A 24,634-nucleotide genomic window follows, 5' to 3' on the forward strand; every position below is an offset into this window, starting at 1 on the left:
GGTACATCAAGATTGATCAATACTTGGTTGCTCATGATTTTTAGTTTTGCCCTTCTTACAATGATATGTATATCAAACACTATGATGATGATGTTATCTTTCTTATTGTCTTTGTGGATGACCTATTCATTATTGGCAATTCAACACGTTTGGTTGCCAAAATAAAATAAGACTTCTGCAAGGATTTTGACATGATAGATTTAGGGCTTCTCCATTATTGTTTAGGGGTTGAGTTTTGGCGTATTGATCATAGCAATTTTATTTCCTAGTCTAAGTATGCTAGGAAATTGTTTGATAGGTTTTGGATGTGGGATTGTAAACTTGCTTCCACATCAATGAAGAAAGGAATGAAGTCGTTAGCCAAGCTTGATTATCTTCGTGTTAATGAAACCACTTTTAGGCAACTAGTAGGCAATCTCATCTATTCCATTGCCGCTGGAGCTACATTTCACGTTTCATGACAACCCCAAAGGTTGATCAATGGGTAGTAGTGAAGTGTGTGCTGCGTAATGTGAAGGACACCTCTGATTATGGACTTTTATACATTGGGTCATGATGCTAGATTTGGTAGTGAGTTCACAGATTCAGATTGGCTAGATTTAGTTGATGATAAGAAATCGATCTTTGGATGTCTGTTCAATTTGGGATTTGGTGTGAACACGTGGACTAATAAAAGGAAGTAGGTAGTGTCTATCTCCTCGATTGAAACAAAGCATCTAGGAGAAGTTAAAGCAACTTGTGAGAAAGTTTGGCTTTGCTGGATGCTTCCGGATATGCAAATATCTCAAGTAGGTCCGTTTCCATTATTCTTTGATAATTAGGGATTTCTCAAACTTGCCAAGAATTTGGTCTTCCATGAAAGAACCAAACATGTGGACTTCAGTGTCATTGCATTTGGCAGTTGGTTGAAGACGAAACAATTTTATTGCAATATGTTCCAATTGTGAATCAAACTACAAACATTTTCACCAAGCCTCTTGGCCCATACATGTTTGCTAAATTTAGGTGGCAACTTGGTGTTGTTGACATATTGACCATTAAGAAAAAGGGTATTATTATATTGTTTTATTACTGATTAGTTGTCATCTTTGTATAATATATAAAATATGTAGATAAGATTGTTTCTTTGATCTTCTTCAGTTTCTTATTATAAACTTGTTAGTTTTGTATTCTTGTAAATCTTTTATAATTATCATTTCGATCATTTGTTAATACAACAGATATTTTACCAATTACTTCTCAGTAACTTCTCAGTAATAGTTATTACATTTAATATGATTTCATGCTTTTAAAATTTTATAGTAATGAAATTCTGATTCCCCCTCTCCCCTGCCCCCCTTAGTATTTTCCGTGTGCTCTTCAGCCAGCTCCCATGTTTAGGAATTGTGTAACAAACGAATTTTCATAGCCAAATTAAATCAAATAATCTGATTTAATAACTGATTCCATTTCACATGACAATGACTTCCATTAACTAAAATATAACTATATTAAAAGTAACTGGTTCTATTCTATCTGTATTTCGTGCTTAGCTGATTTAACGAGATCAAAAGAAATAAATAAATATATTGGTAACATTTTAACCATTTCTAACTGATAACGTATTCAGCTGAAAACAAAGTAACAACTAACTTCTATAACAACTAATATATTCATTTAAATTATGCTATTAGAAAACTAAAATATCTATTTATTCTTTTGAGGATTAAAGGAAAAAGTGCAAAAGAAACATACAGAAATAACGGAAGAATCCCTTTATCTTGATGTTCGAGCCTTGACATTGGTTAGAGAAGTGTTGACATAGGTGATGGGACTCCAAATTTTGGCAAAATTTAAGACCTTCATTTATGAAATAATGCTGGAGACTTGATAAAATATTGACAGCAATGTTGGTTTGCTGAAGAAAGGAAAATTTAAAGGTGCAGTATCGGTGATGATTCTTACTATGTTGTTTGCATTGTTCAATATAAGTCTACGAAACATGAGCGAGTTGGAAGGAAGTCTGAGAATGCATTTGCTTGCATTTTAAAATTCAATATACTTCTGTTTTTATCACTCCCAATTTCTTTGACATATGAATCGACCAGAGTGAAATCAAGAAAAGCAAAGGGATTCACAATTGATTCCACACCTTGCCTTGTCATGTGCAAATTTTTTGGGAACAAATATCAGATTTCTATCAAACGGGTTGGACACCTCCATGCTATTCAATGTATCTAATTTGTGCTGCTACCAAGCACCTACATATTCATATGTTGCCTAACCAATGTTGCAAGATTGGAAGTTAGCTCTATCTCTCTAAACTGTTGTGAAGAACCTCTGGTTTCAGACTGTGTAAGGGCTAAATTTTAGCTAAAGATGACAGATTTAAGATTGATTGACATAGCAATCATATTTTCAAGCATTGACACTCAGCCATCCAGCTACGGGAAACATATCTATCCTAATTGACATATGGGCTTAGCAACATGAGTTGAAGCTTAACCAGCATTTAATTCTATTTACAGCAGTTGTACTATAGCCAGATGTTGGATAGGAGGCAGTCTGGAAGACTTCAATCTAAAGGTTGATTTATTATGTGAATCTCTATACCCGACAACATGTTCAAGTGACTCTGAAGAATACGATGATGATACTCTGTCCAAACACAAAAAGATACTAGTCAACAAAAGAAGTTCCAGGCATGCTATGATTTAAATCACAATGAATGATGATGTATTATAAGCAGCAAATCATGTGCCGAAAGGAAATTAAACTTGTTTGAACTGTAATGACCTTTCGTGATTATATGCTCTTATCGCTAGCGTTGGATACTTGTGAAGTATAGGAATTAATCTGAATCGTGCCCACACATTACTAATACCATTCTTACTTGAACTTGAGGTTGTTGGAGAAGTATATATTGTCAAAACTCTTCAGATATAATTTATAATGAAGGATATTGCTATCGAATTACATTCAGAGGAATCGAAAACAACATGAAACACACAAACCATCAATTGTCAAAATACAGCAAAGGTTACTTTCAAGTAAGATGCATATCCAGAAGATAATCACGCCCAGCATTCAAAACTGTCAAGTCAATCGTATAAGATGTTTTCGGACATCACATGGCAATTCAAAGTTAAAATACTTTGCCGGAAGATAAACATACTGGAGGCATCAAGATACCACAAAAACATATACGAATCATTGTGAATTCACGAGAATACTTGGTTTTTTATCACATGTAGCTGATCAGATTCAATTCCCAAACGTGCGTTGCCAAATTTCTTTTGTGAAGAGATTAAGAAGTGTGTCACATCTAGTGCATACGGCGGTAATTCAGAGGACAAAGAAATCGAGTGATGAATATTGCAGCATGCGGAGTATTTATAAACAATGATAATGTTGAGTGCTCGATAGCGGTGAAGATTTACATATGCACCGAGATGAATAGACTCAACCCAAGAACATAGGCAGCGATAAAAGGATACAAAGACGTCATTTAAGAACAATCGTCGATGATGGAACTTTGGATTTTGAACGATGAAGGCAGAGAATAAATGAATGATTGGAGGAACATTTATTAAAAATTAAAGTCATTAAAAGTCATAGTTATGACTATGTTAGAGAAGGATTATTTAATCAAAAGGTGCGATTATAATAAGAGGTGTGATTTATTTTCAAAGAGACGTGATTTTCAAATGTAAAAGTTCACGTCCTATATTTAAGATATACATTTAAGATATAAATATGACTTGTAAATAAGACAAGGAACATATTCGAACATTTGCACATCTACTTTCAGAAGAAGTATTTTTTATTTTATATTGTACGAAGGGATAAGGGCTATATTGTGATTTTGTAATATAAAGTCTATTATTTTATTTTTAAAATAAAATAAAATGTCTTTTGTTTATCTTTAATGGCATGGAGATTTAAACTACAGGCGAATTGTCCTTCGTAATTATATTTTAAGAATTCTGTATATGATTTTGATATCAGATAAATGGACATGGGCAATTAGCATTTTAGATTTGATTATCATAGGTGTTGTGAACTATTAAATTGTTTTCGTACCTCTATCCAGTTTGTCTCCCTACGGAGTTAAAATTCAATCTGGACTAATTTAAGATTGCATTATAATTGGTCTGTCGCATCTGGATTATTAAAATTGTTAGCAGTATAAGTGCATTGAACATTATGAAGTTGTATGTAAAAGTTCACCAAAGTTGACTCTATTGCCCGGATGAGCAGAGGCACTGGTTTTTCTATTATGAAATCAGAAAATCTACATATTCCTTCTACAAGCATCATTTCCATCATTTACAAAATTTATACAAAACATTCAATTATCAAATATTCAGCATCTAGTTCCAGTTTCGACGAGTTTGAGGACCTTGCCAGTTGAAGAACTCCAAGTTTAAATTCGTTACAGAAAAGCCTGGAACCAAGTGATTAGGTTCGGGGTGAAGGTTTACCCACCTGGGTGTAGCGGAGCCCGAAGTGCAGGGGAATCTAAGTGATTTTCGTTCGTTGGCCAAAATTTGATTGAGAGATCCTATCGGAGAAGTGGCGGGCTCTTGGATTTCTAATCTGCAATTTTGGGAACCAACAATAGGCTTAACCTCCCAACCTCGGACCATACTTATCCCTACACATCCTAACTTAATAGAGCGACCCTCCCTACCTCGAGATCGGGCTTGGGATGTTCTTTAGTCCAGCCATCTGAGCTACCCGGTGGTTTGAGTGCCCCATCAGTTATACCTATATAATTGACATCTATGGACAAACAAATGATCTCAAGATTGGCACATATGCCTATAACTACCTTGGCCAAGGATTTCAGTTGGGTTCGTGAACCTGATCACCACCACTCGACTTGACATCAGATTCCATTACTGGGACATGTATGAGCTATTATTTATTATTCAAATCTAATCACATTATTGTTTCTGGCAGGTTAAATTGCCGAGTGAATCCTAGGTGTCTAGAAGATTATAACCATTTGTGATTATTGATACACCTCTTCACCATTTCATGGCTTCTTGCCAGTGAATTCCTCAGTGTTTATGAGATTTAGCATTTTGATGATAATAATACACCTCTTCACCATTTCATGGCTTCTTGCTGGTGAATTCCTCGGTGTTTCTGAATCCACGAGTATTCTGATCGTTATGACAGCATGTTTATTGAAAACTGTTTCAACACTCTTTACAGTTATAGTTCAATTTCATAAGATGTTACAATATACAGAGATTTCAATAAATTCAAGGATTTGCAGAAGACCACAGACAGGATGGATTATATGCTAGTGCATTTGGTTTATTACCTAATGAAGATAAACTTATGAAATTGAATTACATGAAATGTTCCCTTCACAGTCCTAATGATATATGAATGATTTTACTCCAGTAAGGAAGACAATGATCGATTTCTTCCATATACTCAACATTGTAGAAAGCCGACTTCAGTCGGTCCAGTATTCAGGGATGATGGTATATAAAATATGAAATGCAAGCATTTTAAACATAACCTGTGTTTTGGTTTGATATCAGTTGGGATGTGGCTCCTCCCATTCTTGGTGGATGCTTTTGTAGCGCAACTCCTTTTAGCATTAGCTTGACCTCTTGACAGAGATAAGGATTAAATGGTGTTTACAGTCTAAGCAACCGAACTTGTTTAGCTTGGCTGGGAATGGTCTCACGGCTTAATGGAGAGATGTGATAGAAGAGAAAGGAATGATTAGTTTGGTCGGCTCTCGGCTCTTTACAAGACTTAGCCAAGACTCTTCGGCTTCCATTGGTTTCCAAGATGACCCATCGAATTTAGAGATTAATTCGATTTGAAAAGAGGAGAAATAAGGAGGGAAAAGAAATAATGAGAAGTTGAAGGTTTATAAGCTTTATTTTATTATTATAATATGCTCTTATATACGTTCACCTAAGTATATTGATGAGGTGACATCATTAGATTATATTATTATAATTTATTGGTGCCAATTCATTTTTATATTTATGTGTTCGTATTTCAATGTTTATTTTAATGATAAAATAAGAAGATTTAATATTAAATCTGTAAACTTATTATGTTTTTATTATATTGTTTTCCTAATAGCTCATGTGGTCCCATAATGTAACCTGTGGACAAGTCTTTGTATCCTTTCCAAGGGAGTTTTAGGTCATACCTGCCGAATCTGATGACTGAACCAAACGACCATCCCATTCCGTTGATCCCGTTTCACAATGCTTCCCCTCTCTTTAGTCTTCTCCTGTAATCACCCAAGCAAAACATTCTCGCCAAAACATTAATTCAAAAATATATTGATCCTTAATTCAAATCAAACAACTGCTAATCATCTAATAACAGTTATAGGTTACTGGTTATTTCATCAACATCTATAATAACTAACTCATTTCACATGATCATGAAAAGAAATAATTCATTAATAGTTGGTACACCATATATAGATAACTAACTCGTTTCACATGATCAAGAAGAGAAATGATCTGTTAATAGTTGATACAACGTTTATAAATAACTAATTCATTTCACATGATCAGGAAAAGCAATAATTCGTTAAACCAACAATTATGAGCAAATTAAAAATTAGGGCAAAATTTGGGACATAACAAATTGTAGAGGCCAAGAGTGCTTTACCTTTCATTTTGTGAATCCCATTTGCAACTTCTGTGGTCCTTGATTGTGTTGATGTAGATGCTGTCGATTGTAATGCTAAAGAAGAGGAAGAAGACACCAATGAAGGCAGTAAGATGTTATTCTTTTGAAGAAGGTTTGCGAGTTCATCAATTTTCTTTTCGTAACACCTATGCTCATCATGTTCTTGTCTCTTTCAATAAGCACATTCTAACTTCTTTTTAGATGATTCCTCTTTAGAAGAGGGATTGGACTCAGAGGTGTGTTTTGAAGGTGAATCCTTAACTTGCTCTTGGGGTCCTTATTCTTTTTCTTAGCTTTGCCACTCGAAGCCTTTGGATTTGGATTTTTGTCAAGAAGAGCTTGAGGTTTTGAAGATTTCCATTTGGCCATGTGCGCCAACTTGGCTTGTTCCCTTGTGAGATGAGTTGCAAATGCAACCTTGCACAGATTTTTGATGGGATTTGGAGGTATCCTTGTGTAGAATTACAACTTTTGGAGGTAGCATCAGGGATTCCTTTGTGGTTAGGACGTCAATGTTTTGTTTATGCATATTGGACGTCGAGAGTGTTGAAATAGACTAGAAAACATATATGAAAACTATCAGCATATACCCTGGGAAAAACCTTCTATACAGAGGGAAACAACCCAACCTTCAAAGTAGTAGCTTTATTTAATGAAAATTTCTAGACAAAATTCAGACCTGCTGTCTGATTACAAAACAAATACCAAGGTTCAAAACTGCTGTCTGATTACAAAGTTCAGAGCAATATTCAAATATATGTATTGCTTACTGTCACCTCTAAAAGAATAAGCTACGATATATATAAAGTATCAAATGGAGACTTTGATCACATTACATCTCTCAAAATTCAAAACTGAACACTAATAAGAAGTCTGAGACCATGGCTAGAAGACGTCCAAAACCTTTTCAAGAAAAGAAACCGATTCAAGAAGATTATATATATAATCGTGCTCTGCCTCAAAGATATAATAATAATCAAAAGCCGCAAGAAAGAATTTGAAAAATGCTGCCGACAAATGTCATACTTTAGACGTCAACGTTATTATAATCTTTGATATTCGTTGATGCTTCAAGACCTTTGATATACACCGATGCTTCAAAACTTTTAATATTTGCTAACACTAAATAATCTTTCATATAAGGAATATGAAACTGGCAGGAAGATTGCCGTTGATTATCTTGAGTGGGTCCCAGAATGACATATAAATTGCCATCTAATTTATATCCTGCAACTAAACGATTTTCTCTATATACAAATATTGTGTTAATCTGTAATATTGAATAATCATTTAATATACTGAATTTCATATAAAGCTAAAAAAACACTCCCTCTTAGCTTATATGGAATTTGTAAGTTAAATAAACAGCACAAAGATCCAACTTGATTAAAATCATGAAATATCTCTTAAAAAAAACATTTATTCATAATTGGATTTGATCAATCATGACAAATTTGTAAGACTCACAGCTAAGCCTTCATTCACGGACTCACTCAACGTGAATAGTTATGGAATCTCTCAATATAACACTCAACTCTTATCACGGATTTACTCAACATGATAATATCATGGACTCTCTCTACATGATATTAACTATCGCATAGTGAAAGAGCTGTAATAGTTGATCTTACAATATTTATCAGATCACACACCAAAAATAATAATAATAGATAAATTTAAATAAGCTAGACTTAGTTCCATTTAAGTCTTAAGATATACCGTTCTTAGTTTTTCTCTGAAAAAACAAAATTTCACCTTAGATAGAGGCTTGGTAAAAATATCAGCACTCTGATCTTCAGTGCTGATATACTTCAGCTCCACAGCCTTCCGAAGAACCATGTCTCTTAAGTAATGATACTTAATCTCTATATGCTTTGACTTGTCATGAAAAACTGGATTTATAGAAATTTTTATGCAGCTCTGATTATCACAAAAAATTGTAGTAGGATCAGAAGATTTTCAAATAATCCACTTATGAGTTTTCGAAGCCAAATTGCTTCACAAGCTGCCACATATTCAGCTTCAGCAGTACTTTGAGCTACACATTTTTGCTTCCTGCTGCACCAAGTAATCATGCTTGAACCAAGACTGAAACAAAAATTAGAAGTACTTTTTCTATCCACAATACAACCAGCCCAATCAGAATCTAAGAACCCATGAAGTTTCAGATCATTAGAACAAGAAAAACTCACTCCATATTGTAAAGTCCCCTTCACATATTTCAGAATATGCTTAGCTGCAGTGAAATGAAATTTCCGAGGTTCACTCATAAATTGACTCAAAGTATTGACAGCAAAACAAATATCAGGCCTTGTATTGACGAGATACATGAGAGAACCAATTAGTTGTCTGTAAATAGTACAATCAATCAATTCTGAATCAGCTGCATTTACTTGATTTCTCTTCAAATTAGATTCCATAGGAGTCATATTTGGCTTACAATCAAGCATACCAAATCTCTTAAGAATATCAAGAGCATATTTACCTTGACTGATAATGATTTCATTAGATAGTTGCCAAATTTCTAGACCAAGAAAATAATGCATTAAACCCAGATCTTTCATTTCAAATTTAGAAGATAAGTCCTTTTTGCATTTTACTATCATTTCATCATCTCCTGTGATAAATAGATCATCAACATAAAGAACAAGAATCAACATGAGATTTTTATACTTTTTGAGATAAATGTTTGGATCAGCCTCATTCTTTGAAATGGATCAGCCTCATTCTTTGAAAAACCCAAACTCAAAAGATAACCATCAATGCGCTCATACCAGGCTCGAGGTGCTTGCTTAAGACCATACAATGCCTTATGAAGTTTGCATATATGAGATTCTTTGTTATGTAAAATGAATCCATCAGGCTGTTCTACATAAACTTCTTCATTAATAAATCCATTGAGAAAAGCTGTTTTTACATCCATATGATGAATTTTCCATTTTTTACTTGCAGCAATAGCAATAATGGTTCTGATAGAAGTGTACCTTGCTACAGGAGCAAAAACTTCTTCATAATCTATACCTACTTTTTGATTGAAACCTCTGGCAACAAATCTAGCTTTGAATTTGTCCACACTCCCATCTGCAACATGTTTTGTTTTGAATAACCATTTAGAGGAAATAACTGATTTATCTTTAGGACGAGGAACAACCTCCCAAATTTTATTTTTTAGAATAGACTCATATTCTTCTAACATGGCATCCTTCCAAACCTGTTGACTTAAAGCTGATTCAACACATGAAGGTTCAGAGTCAATGAGATTACACATTAAAGCAGAATAATTATCAAAAGTTTGAGGACGTTTACTTTCCTTAAAGGTTCCTTTAGGGGCTGAAAATTTTTCAGCTTCTTGCATAATATTCCTTGCCCACAACGGTCTCTTCTTTTCATTCAATGGACCACTAGGTTTAGCTTCAGAAATATCTTGAATTTTAGGAGAAGGAGAATCCTCCCTCTCAGAGAAGATTTCCGGATTAGAAGAAGAATTTTCAGGAACCATAGGAACATCTAAATCAACATCAAGAGAAGAATCAGCAGATTTGGAACAATCAAAATTTTCTTCAAAAGAAACATCTCTACTAAGTTCAATAGAATTTTGCCTTGGAATATAAATCCTGTAAGCTTTGGCAGATTCGCTATAACCAACAAAAATTCTCTTTTTACTTGAAGGATCTAATTTTGATCTCTTATCTTTGGGAATATGAATATAAACTGATGAACCAAAAACTTTTAAATGACTTACATCAGGTTTAGTACCGGAGAAAGCTTCTTCTGGAGTCATATTATTAAGTATACAATGAGGACTCCTATTTTGAACATAAACTGCTGTCCTGCAGGCCTCTGCCCAAAGAAAAATTTGCAAATTTTTGTCATGAATCATAGCTTTAGCAGCCTCAACAATAGATCTGTTTTTTCTTTCAGCAACTCCATTTTGCTGAGGATTATAGGCAACACAGAACTCCCTCTTGATTCTTGCTTCAACACAAAAAGACTGAAAAGACCCTGAAATAAATTCACCGCCATTATCAGATCTAAGAGTCTTGATTTTCTTTTCAGATAAATTCTCAACCGAGGCTTTAAATTCCTTGAACTTGGATAATACTTCATCAGATTCTTTGGTTTTAAGAAAATAGATCCATGTTTTACAAGAACAATCATCAATGAAAGTAACATAGTACCAAAAACCACTTAAAGAAGCTGATGACATTGGTCCACATAAATCTGAGTGGATCAGCTCTAAAACATGCTTTAGATCTATTTTCACTTGAATGAAAATGACTTTTCGAAATTTTTCCCAAAGAGCAACCTTTGCAAATGCCATCAAATGAGGAACTGAGAGAAGGAAGACCTTCAACAAACTTCACTAAAGAAGAAAGAGATTGGAAATTAAGATGACCAAATCTCTTGTGCCATAATAAGTTGATGTTGGAGGTAGAATGATTTAAAGCATGAACTTGATTGGCTGCAAGCTTATAAAGACTTCCATGACGTTCACCAATAATTTGAGTAGAATTAAAATCAGAATCCTTCTTCCAAGCCATTACACTTTCATTAGAAAAAGCAATATTAAGACCCTTATCTTCCAAAGCTGATATGGAAATTAAATTCCTCTTGATACCAGGAACAAATAAAACATTAGTTAGATGAAGAGAAATACCAGATTTCAATTTTAATAAAGTGTAACCTGCCCCTTTAACAGAATAGGATGCATCATCACCAATGATCACTTGAAGATGAGGATCTGATTCAACCAGATTTGAGATATGATGCTTGAACCCGGAAATGTGACGAGATGCACCACTATCTATTAACCAAGTATTACGATCAGCTTGCACATGACTAGACAAGGCTGATATAAGAACAAGACCTTTTGAGTGATCATAAGAATCCTTTGAGGGAGAAGAAACTTTTGAATTAGATATAATCACATCATGAAAATTGAGTTTCACAGTGCAATGCTTAGCAAAATGACCAAGTTTTTCACATCTAAAACATTTAATCTTGGAGAAATCTTTCTTTCTTTTAAATTCAAAAGATGAGGAAAGATTTTTTTCTTCAAACCTTTTGAAAAATTTCTTTCTTCCTCGTTTCTTAGAAGTTTGAGAAGTAAGCACTTGATCTTTTACTTGAATAGATTTACGAGAACTCCCTCTAGCTTTCAGACGACACTCTCTTGAATACAATCAGTTCTCAGCCTTTCAAAGGTTGGAAAATCACGTCTGCTACTAATACCTTGAATGAAAGATTCCCAATAATGAGGGAGACCATTCATTCCAAGCATAACAGTTCTTTGTCATTGACAGATTCTCCAATAGAGCTTAACTGATCTTTAAGTTCAGAAATCTTCAAGAAGAAAGAGACAATAGAGTCACCTTTGCACATCTTGATATGAAGAAGCTGCATGCGAAGAGCCAAAGTTCTGCTGGTATTGTTTATCTCATACACACTATGCAGTGAATCAAACATTTCTTTGGCAGATTTCAGCTTGGAAATAGTAGGAACTAAATGATCCTTCATGGAGTCGATAATAATTCTTTTGGCCAGAATCATAATTCTTTTTCCAAGCTGCAATTTCTTTAGGATCAGAGGGTTCTGAAACTTCAGACTCCACAAATGTAAGAAGATCATTTTCTTCCAGAACTAACAAGATTCTGGATTTCCACGAGATGAAATTTGAGGCTCCTTCCAGACGATCTTCTACCTTCAATCCAGGCTCCATGATTGAAAAATGAAAAGAAATCTAGTCTAGACCTAGAAATTATGAACCTGGCTCTGATACCATGTTGAAAATAGACTAGAAAACATATATGAAAACTATCAGCATATACCCTGGGAAAAACCCTCTATATAGAGGGAAACAACCCAGCCTTCAAAGTAGTACCTTTATTTAATGAAAATGTCTAGTACAAAATTCAGACCTGCTGTCTGATTACAAAACAAATACCAAGGTTCAGAACTGCTGTCTGATTACAAAGTGCAGAGCAATATTCAAATATATGTATTGCTTACTGTCACCTCTAAAAGAATAAGCTACGATATATATAAAGTATCAAATGGAGACTTTGATCACATTACATCTCTCAAAATTCAAAACCGAACACTTATAAGAAGTCTGAGACCACGGCTAGAAGACGTCCAGAATTTTTCAAGAAAAGAAACCGATTCAAGAAGATTATATATACAATCGTGCTCTGCCTCAAAGATATAATAATAATCGAAAGCCGCAGGAAAGAATATGAAAAATGCTGCCGACAGAGGTCATACTTCAGATGTTAACGTTATTATAATCTTTGATATTTGCCGATGCTTCAAGACCTTTGATATATGCCGATGCTTCAAAACTTTTAATATTTGCTAATGCTAAATAATCTTTCATATAAGGAATATGAAACCGGCAGGAAGATTGCCGTTGATTGTCTTGAGTGGGTCCCAGAATGACATATAAATTGCCATCTAATTTATATCCTGCAACCAAACGATTTTCTCTATATACAAATATTGTGTTAATCTGTAATATTGAATAATCATTTAATATACTGAATTTCATATAAAGCTAAAAAATTCAACAGAGAGTTTTAGAAGGGTGTTATCTGTGTATGCTTGCCTCCTTGAATTACAAGCATTACTTGCATCTCCTAATTCAAAAGTATAGGAGGCTGTGACAGCAAAATTTAAGATAGGACCACAACAGTCAGGTTTAAAATACATGGTACATTAAAAAAAGAGAATTTGTGAGGTTGGAAAAACCTTGAACGGGATAGGGTTACATGTAAAGCTATTATCAAAGTCCAGCATTTGAAGATCTAGCTATTGCTGAGGGATTACAAGAAGTGTTTAAGACTTAAGTCTGAGGTTAGAAAATTGTTAACTAGTTCAGTTCCAACATTGATATAATCTATATATTGTTTTGGAAATGAATGTGAAGTATAATTCTGTAAAACGCTTATTTAATTTCCTTATGCTTGTGCAATGGTAGTTGGTCAATCATTTAATGAGATGAACACACAAAAAAGTACATCACAAGGAATCTGTCCAGCATGAGTTTACTAGCAACTGAAAATTAAAAATAGAGAAACACTGCAAGCTAAAACTTTTTTGATTGCCCCTTAAATAAATACATACACATATATTGTGTATTGGTACCCATCCTCATCCCCTGTGCAAATATGCATCTCCATCTCTTGCTAACTATGAGTAGAGCCTAAAAAAGATTTCAATGATAAGGCACCTAAGTGCACACCTGTCATCATAACTCAAAACCCAGAAATAGACTAAAATTGGCATAAAATACTGTTGCAAGAAAAACCTACAAACACTCGAAATTGATGTAATCATTTTATGGTTAGCTGCCATTGCAGACTACATCCAGTGAAATCTACAATATACATATTTTTTTGTATAATAAGTCATAGCAAATAAGGCTAGTTTTACAAGGTCAATTGTGTCTTATAAAGTTCTTTAAATGTATGTTATGATCTCACCTGAAGGCGTTTTGAGTCTATTGTATAAATTTCTTTAAATTGTACGTTATGGTGTATTTCTGTGCCTAAGGTTCTGATGAATACCTGGAGACATTTCATTTGAAATGTGATGAATCTATTGCTCTTTCAGCAGTAATGATGTCATAGAAACTCTTCCATTAAATCTCTGTGAGATTCAGTCTCAAGAGTTTTTAGAGTGAACTGTTCTAATTTTAATAATAGATTTAGCAAACATCTTCTCTTTTTACAGTTTTAAGGCCAACAAAGCCACTCGGAGTAGATGTTAAACTTGATTGAGCATACATACTAAAAGTGTTGAACCACTTGGTCTAGATTCATCGACAAGGGATTATCTTTTAAATAATTCATGGTATACTTTTGCAAACAAAAAAATATTTATAAGGTATTTGAGAAATTGAGAATATTCAAGCACAAATTTGTGTCTACAAGCTATAGCTCATTTAAAAGTGAGATGCTGTTGCCTTCCTACAGCTGATGCAAGATCATTGGTCCAGCACGCACGAAATGAGGCTGCAGAATTTCGCTTCAAATGGGGCTATGAAATGCCTATAGATGTCTTAGCAAAACGGTATGTTTAGTCTTAATTTTCTTATTCCATTGTGTTAATTTGTTGTAATGTTGATTACTCTATCTTGGCATGTTAACACTGTCAAATAATCTGATATCTGTCAAGTAGACAGACTAACAATATTCCTTCTATAATCCTTCTTATGGTATTGATTATAAACTTTTGTACATGTTATGGGGCAGTTTGAGGTGATTCTTGTATCTCATTGTTTGGGAATAAACCCCCTTTGGTTTAGGTGCCTTGATTTAAGGATTTCACTTCTGTTAGATTCTCTTACAACTTCCACAGATGACACAATTATTTATCCTGGGAAAACCCTCCTACTCGAGGGAAAAACCCAGCCACACCTGAAAATGATTCTTTATTGAGATCTTCAGAACAAATACAACATCCAGTTGCTTATGATTGAATACAATATTTTGTCAATCAATAAGCTTTATTCTCTTGATCACCGATTGATCAAAAACAGAAATATAATTCTCAATGATAATATGATAATATATGAATATCGATCATGAAAAGATTCAACACATCAAACAATAAGCTCTGAACACAATACAAAAGTCTCTGTGATAATAGCAGGTGTCATCAGTAATGCTGAACAGATACAGAAGTCACTCTGTTAATAGTCTCTACAGGTCTCATAAAAAATACTGAACATCGATCATGAAAAGATTCAACACATCAAACAATAAGCTCTGAACACAATACAAAAGTCTCTGTGATAATAGCAGGTGTCATCAGTAATGCTGAACAGATACAGAAGTCACTCTGTTAATAGTCTCTACAGGTCTCATAAAAAATACTGAACAACTATTTCTAAAAAATAGTCAACATTAACAAGGAGTTGCTTAAGTCTTTTTATATTTTCCTTCACCTACAACAAAGAGAGGATTCCGTCATATAGAAGACTCCTGTGGAATACTAAGATGTGGCAGTTACAAACATTTACATCACTTCAAAATAAATTCTGTTAAGTAATACTCCACAATCAAGCCTCCTTGAATTGACAGCGAGATAGAATGGTGCCAAGTCATTCATCTCGATACCAAGTCATTCAATCTAAGTGAATACAAAGGTAGATAAAGAAATCTCAACAGCCAGCCAATGCAAATACAATAAGGATGAGAAACAAAGCCAGTCGAACAGTGCACGGTGCCATATATTTGGTCCAGTAAATGCAATGAATATAGAACACCATTAGATGAACAAATAATATCTATCACAGCTATCAGAACTTCAACTCTTCTCCTTAGCAAGAGGGAGATTATTCTGAATATGATAAACATATGAAGTTGCATCCAAAAATGTCGGTAACAAAATCTCACCACAGATTTTCTCAACATAATGTTGTTATCTCAGCATGATATTCACCATGACTACTCTCAGAGGGTGAGTCACAAACACATAAAATAAAGTTATGAAGTCTCACACATGACTTCCACCTTGGCTACCCCTAGAGGGGGGATCCACCATAGCTACTCCCAGGAGGGTAGAACAAGGAGTTTCACCTCAAACTTCTGTCACAAAGAACTCCTTAACAAGTGATTTCACCTCAAACTTCTCTTGCAAAGAAAAAACTCGTTGACAAGGGATTACACCTTGAACTTCTCTTACAAAGAAGAACTCGTTAGCGAGGGATTTTACCTTGAACTTCTCTCACAAGGGATTTCACCTTGAACTTCTCTTGCAGAGAACTCATTAACAAGGGATTTGACTTCAAACTTCTCTTGCAGAGAACTCATAACAAGGGATTTCACTTCGAACTCCTTTCAATGTTGAGAAGAACTCATTAACAAGGGATTTCACCTCGAACTTCTCTTGCAGAGGAGAACTTATTAACAAGAGATTGCACCTCGAACTTCTATCGCAGAGAAAAACTCATTAGCAAGGGATTGCACCCCAAACTTCTCTCGCATAGAAGAACTCATTAATAAGGAATTTCACCTTGAACTTTTCTCACAAAGATTAACAAAATTTAACAAGGGATTGCACCTCGAACATCTCTCGCAAAGAACTCATTAGCAAGGGATTGCATCTCGAACTTCTCTCACAAAAAAGAACTCATTAACACAAAAATATCATTTGAATGTTGAGATTCCTTCTTCGCCGTGGCTTCCTTTCAACAGGGGCAGCGTTCTCATAGCTTTGAGGATCACAATACCAGGAAATTGGCTCCAATATTTGTCTAACAAAGAGCTTTTACAGTCACAGTGCTACACAAGCTTGCCAATCCTCTGCAAAGGACATAGCATTCTAAATTTGCCACTCGAGCTCCCTCTGAATGTTATTTCTTCCTCTTGAAGAAACTAAATGCAATGACAATCTGTATAGATACTCCACCTTCAACTGGGTTATATGCCATCAACTAAAGTCTTATGGCTGCAAACATAGTCCTAAATTTTGTTCATTTCTTCAGCTTGTATGATTTTGCTTGAAATCTCTCATCATCTCGTTGCTTCTCGATCCATCCTGCAACCAAGAGAGATTAATAATAATTTATACAATCATTCTGTCATTAAGAGAAATATCCAGATCAATATTCAAGGTGTAGTCGTAAAATACTTAATCTTCCTCAAGAAGGATCTCAGCATGCACACAAATAAAGATCAATACACAACTACCTCTTGCAATCATACGATGATCATAGCATTCACATGCATACTATCTTGCACAATGAATACCAACAAACATCTCCTTAAAGAATACTTCTTGTAAACATGAACAATCCTCAATCTTGAATGATCATAACTGATATAAGAAGACCTGTCCATTACTTGTGACGGTCCAAGAATATTGACCATAAATCGAATATCTCAAGGCTTGAGAGATGGTTCTGGATCTTTTCAATAAACTGCTTTGATGCCATGTTAATGTTTAGAACCAGAATAATATAAAATCAATATACAGAAACCATAAAAACATACAAACAGATGACACGATTATTTATCCTGGGAAAACCTTCCTATTCGAGGGAAAAATCCAATCACATCTGATTGAGATCTCCAGAACAAATACAGCAGCCACTTGCTAATGATTGAATAAAATATTCTGTCAGTTGAGAAGTCCTATTCTCTTGATCACAGATAGATCAAAAACAGAAAAATAAGTCTCACAGATTGTATATATATTGATTAATAAAGGATTGAACACATCAAACAATAAGCACTGAACACGATACAGAAGTCTCTGTGATAATAGCCACAACAGGTGTCATCAATAATGCTGAATAGATACAGAACTCTCTCTAATAATACTCTGTAGAGGTTTCGTCAATAATACTGGATGGCTTTTCTGAAAAACAGTTAACAAGGAGTCCTGCAAGTCTTTTTATATTTTCCATCAGATTTTAAATATGTACCATATATGCTAATTTTTGTTAATGTTTGACCCATAAATAATTATAGCGGTAATAAGAAAAAAAGTAGAATAAAATAGGCACAAAAGAGACAAGAACTTATCTTGGGAAAACCCTTCCAAGTACAAAGTTTTCCACTTGATGTGATACTTTCGTACAAAACAATCATATATTTATATTGAATCGAGAGACTCTTCATATCATAACCGAAGGTCTCTTCAATTTTCAAAAACAAGTCTTCATATTTCCAAATGCATGACTCTCCGCATGTTGCATGTCTCCACATATAATTAGACACCTAGCACACATTGAAAGCCACATTGTGCTCACTTAATTTGACAGAAGTATCATCATTAGTATCTTCTTTAGCTGTTGATGCAATATGGAGTTATTGTCCCAATTTCCACATATAGCAAAATCAGAGATCAAGATATCTATCGCAGCGACAATCTTCAACACCCCCTCTTAGCAAGAGAGAGATCTTTGGAATGACAGACACACATAACTGCAACCAAAGCTGTCAATAATTAATTCTCAACATATAGATTTTCAGTAAAACATGGTTTTCTCAACATAATATTATTCATCATAGTTGCTTCATAAGCACATAAAATTAAAGTCACGGACACATGATTTCCACCATGCCTACTTGCAAAGGGTGGTCTACCATACCTACTTATAGAGGGTGGGATGAGAGCTTTCATCTCAAACTTCTCCCAAAGAAGAATATGCATTTCCACCATGCTTACTCTCAGAAGGTGGTCCACCATACCTACTTGCAGAAGGTGGAACAAGGGCTTTCATCTCAGACTTGACCCAAAGAAGAATGTATTTTTACCATACCTACTCGCAGAGGGTGGATCCGCCCTACCCATTTGCAGAGGGTGGAACACGGGGTTTCATCTTGAACTTATCTCGCAGAAAGAACATATTAACAAGGGATTTCACCTCAAACTTCTCCTTCAAAGAGAACTCGTTAAGAAGAGATTTCACCTCGAACTTCTCCTTCATAGAGAAGAACTCATTAACAACATGTACAAGAATGGCTAAGATTCTCTCTCAACTAAGAGTTCCTCTTAGGCGGCACAAAGTTTATCACTACAATAAGATAGCTGATTCCAATTTGACCAAAAAGGGAGCTTTACCAGTTACACTGCCACATAAGCATGCAAAGAATTAGACATCTCCCTTTGTTGCGTACCCCTGAATATCACTATCCATATATGAACTTCCTCTTTTAATGAAGATATGTGGGCAAAGCCTGCACCAAAATGCTGTGCACATTCACCATATAAATTATCTTGATTGCATGGAAAGATGTCGATAATATTTCTCAGAAAAATAATGATTCTCTTTACTGAAGGCAAACTCAAGTAAAGTTGAAAAGAATACTCTTGCCAAGAAAATGAACCAAAATGCAATCCCGGAGCAAAATTCACTATTGCAGCAATACAAGAATGAGAAAGGTAAGAGACAAGAACTAAGTTACAAGCATTCACTGTTACATAACAATAAGAAATGACACTTCCAAATAAACCAACAGGAACAAAAAAAAAAATGTTCGAATACTCTCTGCTACAGCTGTAGTCTCCTCAACGATGCCTTTGACCAACAAATATGCAAATAAACCGACTCAGCTGTTGTGTCATGTGAGATGGCACTAGAAGAGAATAAGACAAGAACTGAGCTGTCAGTAGAATCAAACATAACAGAACATCCAGTCATGATCATACAGCAGTAGAAATGAACATCCAAATAATATTGTGGAGTAAAAGGACCAAACAAAATTCTTGAAGAGGCAAACCAAGATTGCTAAGGAATGAACGTAAGATCAAACTTGGAGATCACATCAATTATCAGAGGTAGAAGATCTCTAACACTGCTACCATTCCTATATTACTGTTTTCTAACTTGGCTCTGATACCATGTTAATGTTTGACCCAGAAATAATGATAAACAAAAAGGAAAAAGTAGAATAAAATAGGCACAAAAGACACAAGAACTTATCCTTGGAAAAATCCTTCAACTTGAAGGGAAATACTCAGCCACACCTGAAATATCTCTTTTATTGATGCGATACTTTATCAGACAAAACAATCATTTATTTATATTGATTTGAGAGACTCTTCATATCACAACTTAATGTCTCTTCAATTTCGAAAAACAAGTTCTTCACATTTCCAAATGCACAACTCTTCGCATGTTGCATGTCTCTTCATATAATGAGACAGCTAGCACACGTTGAATGCCACATTGTGCTCACGTAATTTGATAGAAATATCATCATAAGTATCTTCTCTAGCTGTTGATGCAGTACAGAGGTATTGTCCCAATTTCAACATATAGCAGAATCAGAGATAAAGATCTCTATCACAGCTACAATCTTCAACAATTTTAAATATGTACTATGTATGGGTTTTTATGTCTCCTATTTTTTTAAATCGTGTTTGTTTTTTTAAAAAATTTTCTTCTCAAAGGCATTTGTAGATTTGTTTTTTTTCATTTTTTTCCCTTGAGAATCAATGAAGGGTTTGTCAAATTTTTCTCAAAATTGTGGTGTCCGTTTTAGAAGTTGATCTTGGTGTTCTTCACCATAGGGAGGTAAAAATTTGTTATCCCATCAGGTTGGAAGGATTGTGGTTATCTTGGTTGTACCTAGAAGATTAATAGAATCAGGGAGCGGCTCAATTGCAGGTTTATGTTGCAGAGCATTTTGAAGAGAAAGGGACAGCCTTCTATACATTTGTGAGACCTGTAGATTATGTCTTTTATAGGGTAGTTAGCACGGTGACCATTAAGAAGTTTTCTTTCTGGCATTCTGATACCGAGCATCTCATTTAGAATCATCTTCTTGTAATCTGTTATAGATAGAGTCTTTCACCTCTATTTAATATTGATTTATAATAAGATCTCTCTTACTCGTACACGATTGCTTCTTTCTATAGTTTCACTTCTCACAATCAGCCATAATATGAATCGAAAGGAATAGGCATGGCAGAATGCTTGGAGACAGGCCGTCACAACAAAGCTAAGAGTGCAGAGCATCCAACCAAGACATTTCTATCCCCTGGCCCACAAGTGGTAGAAACTCTCTATCCAACACGGGGTGGTGTGCATGGGTTGTGGGAACCAGTTGGCTGCTTTTTCCTAATAGGTTTTAACTTTTCTCCAATTGCACATATGATTACTGTATGGAAGGGAATAGATAAGATCATAATTATAGAAATATAACAGAGTGGCAAATACATTAGTATCTTGATCAAGGACATTTAAAAAACTATACACGCACACATATATGTTCTTTAGATCCAGCACACCAGTAGTCCAGCAAGGAATTGGTATGCAATATGGATGAATATGCACTATATACACACACATGCGCTGGTAGTCCAGCAAGGACTTGGTATGCAATATGGATGAATATACACTTATATATATACACACACAGACATACGCTGGTAGTCCAGCAAGGACTTGGTATGCAATATGGATGAATATACACATATATATACACACAAATACATAGTCGTTGCTTCCAGTTAGTCAGAAGTCATCCTTTTGAAATAGCATGCTGTTTTGAATGGAACTTTTTCCTTTTTGCCACTGAAGCCACCAAAATTTCTTTGATGACAACAATTAATTTAATTTATGTATTTATCATTTTGTAACAAATTTGCAAGCATATCTTTTCATACTGTTGGGAACCCAAGTATTCAATTTCACAAATATTTTAATGATTAAATTTGCCTATTAGTAATTTAAAATAACAATATATGCCAAACAGGTACAAGTGGGGTTCTATTTCTACATATTGTTTCTTTCTTGCTTGATGTTATCATCCTAAATATGCTTTTGCTTCAAAATTTCTGTGTTTTGGTGTCTAACCATACATAACTGTGTTGTTGTATATAACATACAGGCTTGCAGATAAGTCTCAGGTGTATACACAACATGCATACATGAGACCGTTGGGAGTAGGTTGGTATACAATTTTTTAAAAATTATTTGACATAAAAGGGAATTGCAATTTGCACTTTTTTTGGTTTTTGTGAGTACAAATTGTTTTCTGCACAAACTTTTTTGTGCCACTGAACCATATATTTTTTGATTTACATACATGTGTTGGCTATGCAGCGGCCATAGTTCTTGGTATTGATGAAGAGTTAGGACCTCAACTTTATAAATGTGATCCTGCAGGCCATTATGTTGGTTACAAGGTATGGAACATATTATCTCCAGCATCATCTAGTGTGTGGTCTCCTTCGCAATTTATGCATTTCACACCATTGTAAATTTATTTGTCATTATGTCAGGGGCTTAGGACATCCATGGCATTACACTTATGGTGCACCAAACAATAATGGAATGGAATGTGCTATTATTTATTATGTGATTCAACAGATTCTTTATTGAGAGAGAAAATGTGGGTCGATGTGGAAAGGGCAGGTTTCCAAAACAAAAGGGTTTGGGTATTAGTATAAATAAAACCTATTGTTTAATCTGAATTTTCTCTTAGTAGGGATGTGTTTCTAGTATGATAAAAACGTTGGACTTTCGGGGATAAAGGGGTAAGGAGCAGGGTATCTAAAGCATACAAGAACAGAAATAAAATTTATAGCTTTTAGGTTATAATTTTCAGTTGAACACCATTAAGCAGTTGAAAGAGAAGCATCACAAATATAGGCATGACTTCAATAACAGTCATTGTACAATGGGAATTTAGTTGTAAGAAATGCATATAAAGTCCCCCCCACACCTCCCTTCCTCTCACACACACATTGAGATCAACCTCAATGCCTCATGATTGTACTGATTATAAATAACTAATTAAGTTTCATTATCAAAAAGAACTATAAACTAGCAGTTGCATGCTTTTGTGATTGCAACAATAAGCTGATAGGTGCTCGATAATAAAATTATTTTTTAAAATATAATCTTATGTGAACAAATTAGATTATCAATAATTTTTAATTTAAATAACATAATATTTATTAAAATCTTGTAACTAAATTAATAAATATTATTTATTTAAATTCAATTTATCAAATATGGAAAAAAATTATTTAAAAGAACCCCATCAAAAAATTTATTATAAAAAATTAATAAGAGAAATACAAAACAAAAAAAGAAGAAAAAATAATGACGTCTCTAACAAATATTCTATTGACTAAATAAATTATAGAAACTAAAAAACAATATTTAAAGAAAAAACTAAACTAATATAAAAAATAAATTAAAATAATTTAAAAACTAAAATTTAAATTAATTTTAAAAATCAATAGTTAAATAAATAGAGATCACAACATGAGCTAATGTGGAGATCACAAGTAATTATTTTTTAAATAAATAGGACGAAAAACAATAGTTAAAACTTAAAAGTGGAGATTTAAAATATAATCTTATGTGAACAAATTAGATTATTAATAATTTTCAATTTAAATAACATAATATTTACTAAAATCTTTTAAATAGATTAATAAATGTTATTAATTTAAATTCAATTTATCAAATATAAAAAAATCATTTAAAAAAACCTCATCAAAAAATCTATTATAAAAAAATTATAAGAGAAATACAAAAAAATAACGTCTTTAACAAATATTTTATTGACTAAATAAATTATAGAAACTAAAAACCAATATTTAAAGAAAAAATTAAACTAATATAAAAAATAAATTAAAAATTAAAATGTAAATCAATTTTAAAAATCAAATGTTAAATAAATAGAGATAAGAACATGAGCTAATGTGGAGATGAAGTAATTATATTTTTAAATAAAAAAGAATAGCTAAAAGTGGAGATTACTAATAAATATCAAAACAAGAGTTAAAAGTGGAGTGAGATTAAAACTGACTCGGAAATAATTAATGGGAAGTATTTACAATTCTCCGGGCAAATTGACAACTTTTCCAGCCAACTGACAGCATTTCTATCAAAAATTCAATTTCTGGGAACAAAGTTCTGACAAGTAGCCTATCGGCTAAAAAAATAAAATAAAATGAAGTGAATTTCAATTAATTTAGAAATAAAAATAACTTGGCACCCAATTTAGGGCCTTAGGACATAAATCTGGGATAAGATTTCTAAGGTGGTCTAGGTGTCATTTGAAGGATATCAGATTCTGATGGTGAGTTACTGAGAATTTCCTGAAATGGAAAACTGGGACAGAAACCCCACTCATTGTTCAAGTTGCTGCAGACCTATGAAAGGAGTGCTGGGTGGTTGTTGCAGGTCTGTAATAAAGGCAGACTACTGGGTGGGAAACCATCAACAGGAAATATCTTTTTACCAACTAGGATGTGGATCACTGGTGGAAAATGGACATTAGGAGGGTGAGGTATCATCAGATTTGAAGTCCGGCAGTGAGCAGTGCCAAAATGTTGGACAGTCGTTTGTTGTAATCCTGAAACACTATAGAAGTGATTTGTGTGATGTTGCATAGCTAATTCAAGGGTAATTGGTCATAAAAGGATGCTCTTCCTTCAAATCTGTTTGCTGCACCAGAGTTGGGACGATTGTAAATTTGCCACTTGAGGTTTTTTG

The 24,634-nt window shown here is 34.0% G+C and overlaps 1 protein-coding gene and 1 non-coding gene across 2 annotated transcripts in view; both read left to right on the top strand.

The window, feature by feature from the left end:
* The window catches only part of LOC149559613 (proteasome subunit alpha type-6), a 41,390-nt gene that overhangs the window by 10,971 nt on the left and 5,785 nt on the right, over positions 1 to 24,634 (top strand). Inside the window, exons 4-6 of the mRNA XM_089833462.1 lie at positions 14,637 to 14,733; positions 22,011 to 22,069; positions 22,226 to 22,308. Coding sequence (XP_089689588.1) covers positions 14,637 to 14,733; positions 22,011 to 22,069; positions 22,226 to 22,308 — 239 coding nt within the window. The remainder of the gene's footprint in view (positions 1 to 14,636; positions 14,734 to 22,010; positions 22,070 to 22,225; positions 22,309 to 24,634) is intronic.
* Positions 14,275 to 14,349, top strand: LOC149559614 (small nucleolar RNA SNORD36). Its single transcript, XR_016352542.1, has one exon. It is a non-coding gene; the product is annotated as a small nucleolar RNA SNORD36 (small nucleolar RNA).

This window comes from Cupressus sempervirens, chromosome 5 (assembly GCF_028749045.1).
Source record: "Cupressus sempervirens isolate cs-2001-9-10 chromosome 5, ASM2874904v1, whole genome shotgun sequence".
Lineage (NCBI taxonomy): Eukaryota > Viridiplantae > Streptophyta > Pinopsida > Cupressales > Cupressaceae > Cupressus > Cupressus sempervirens.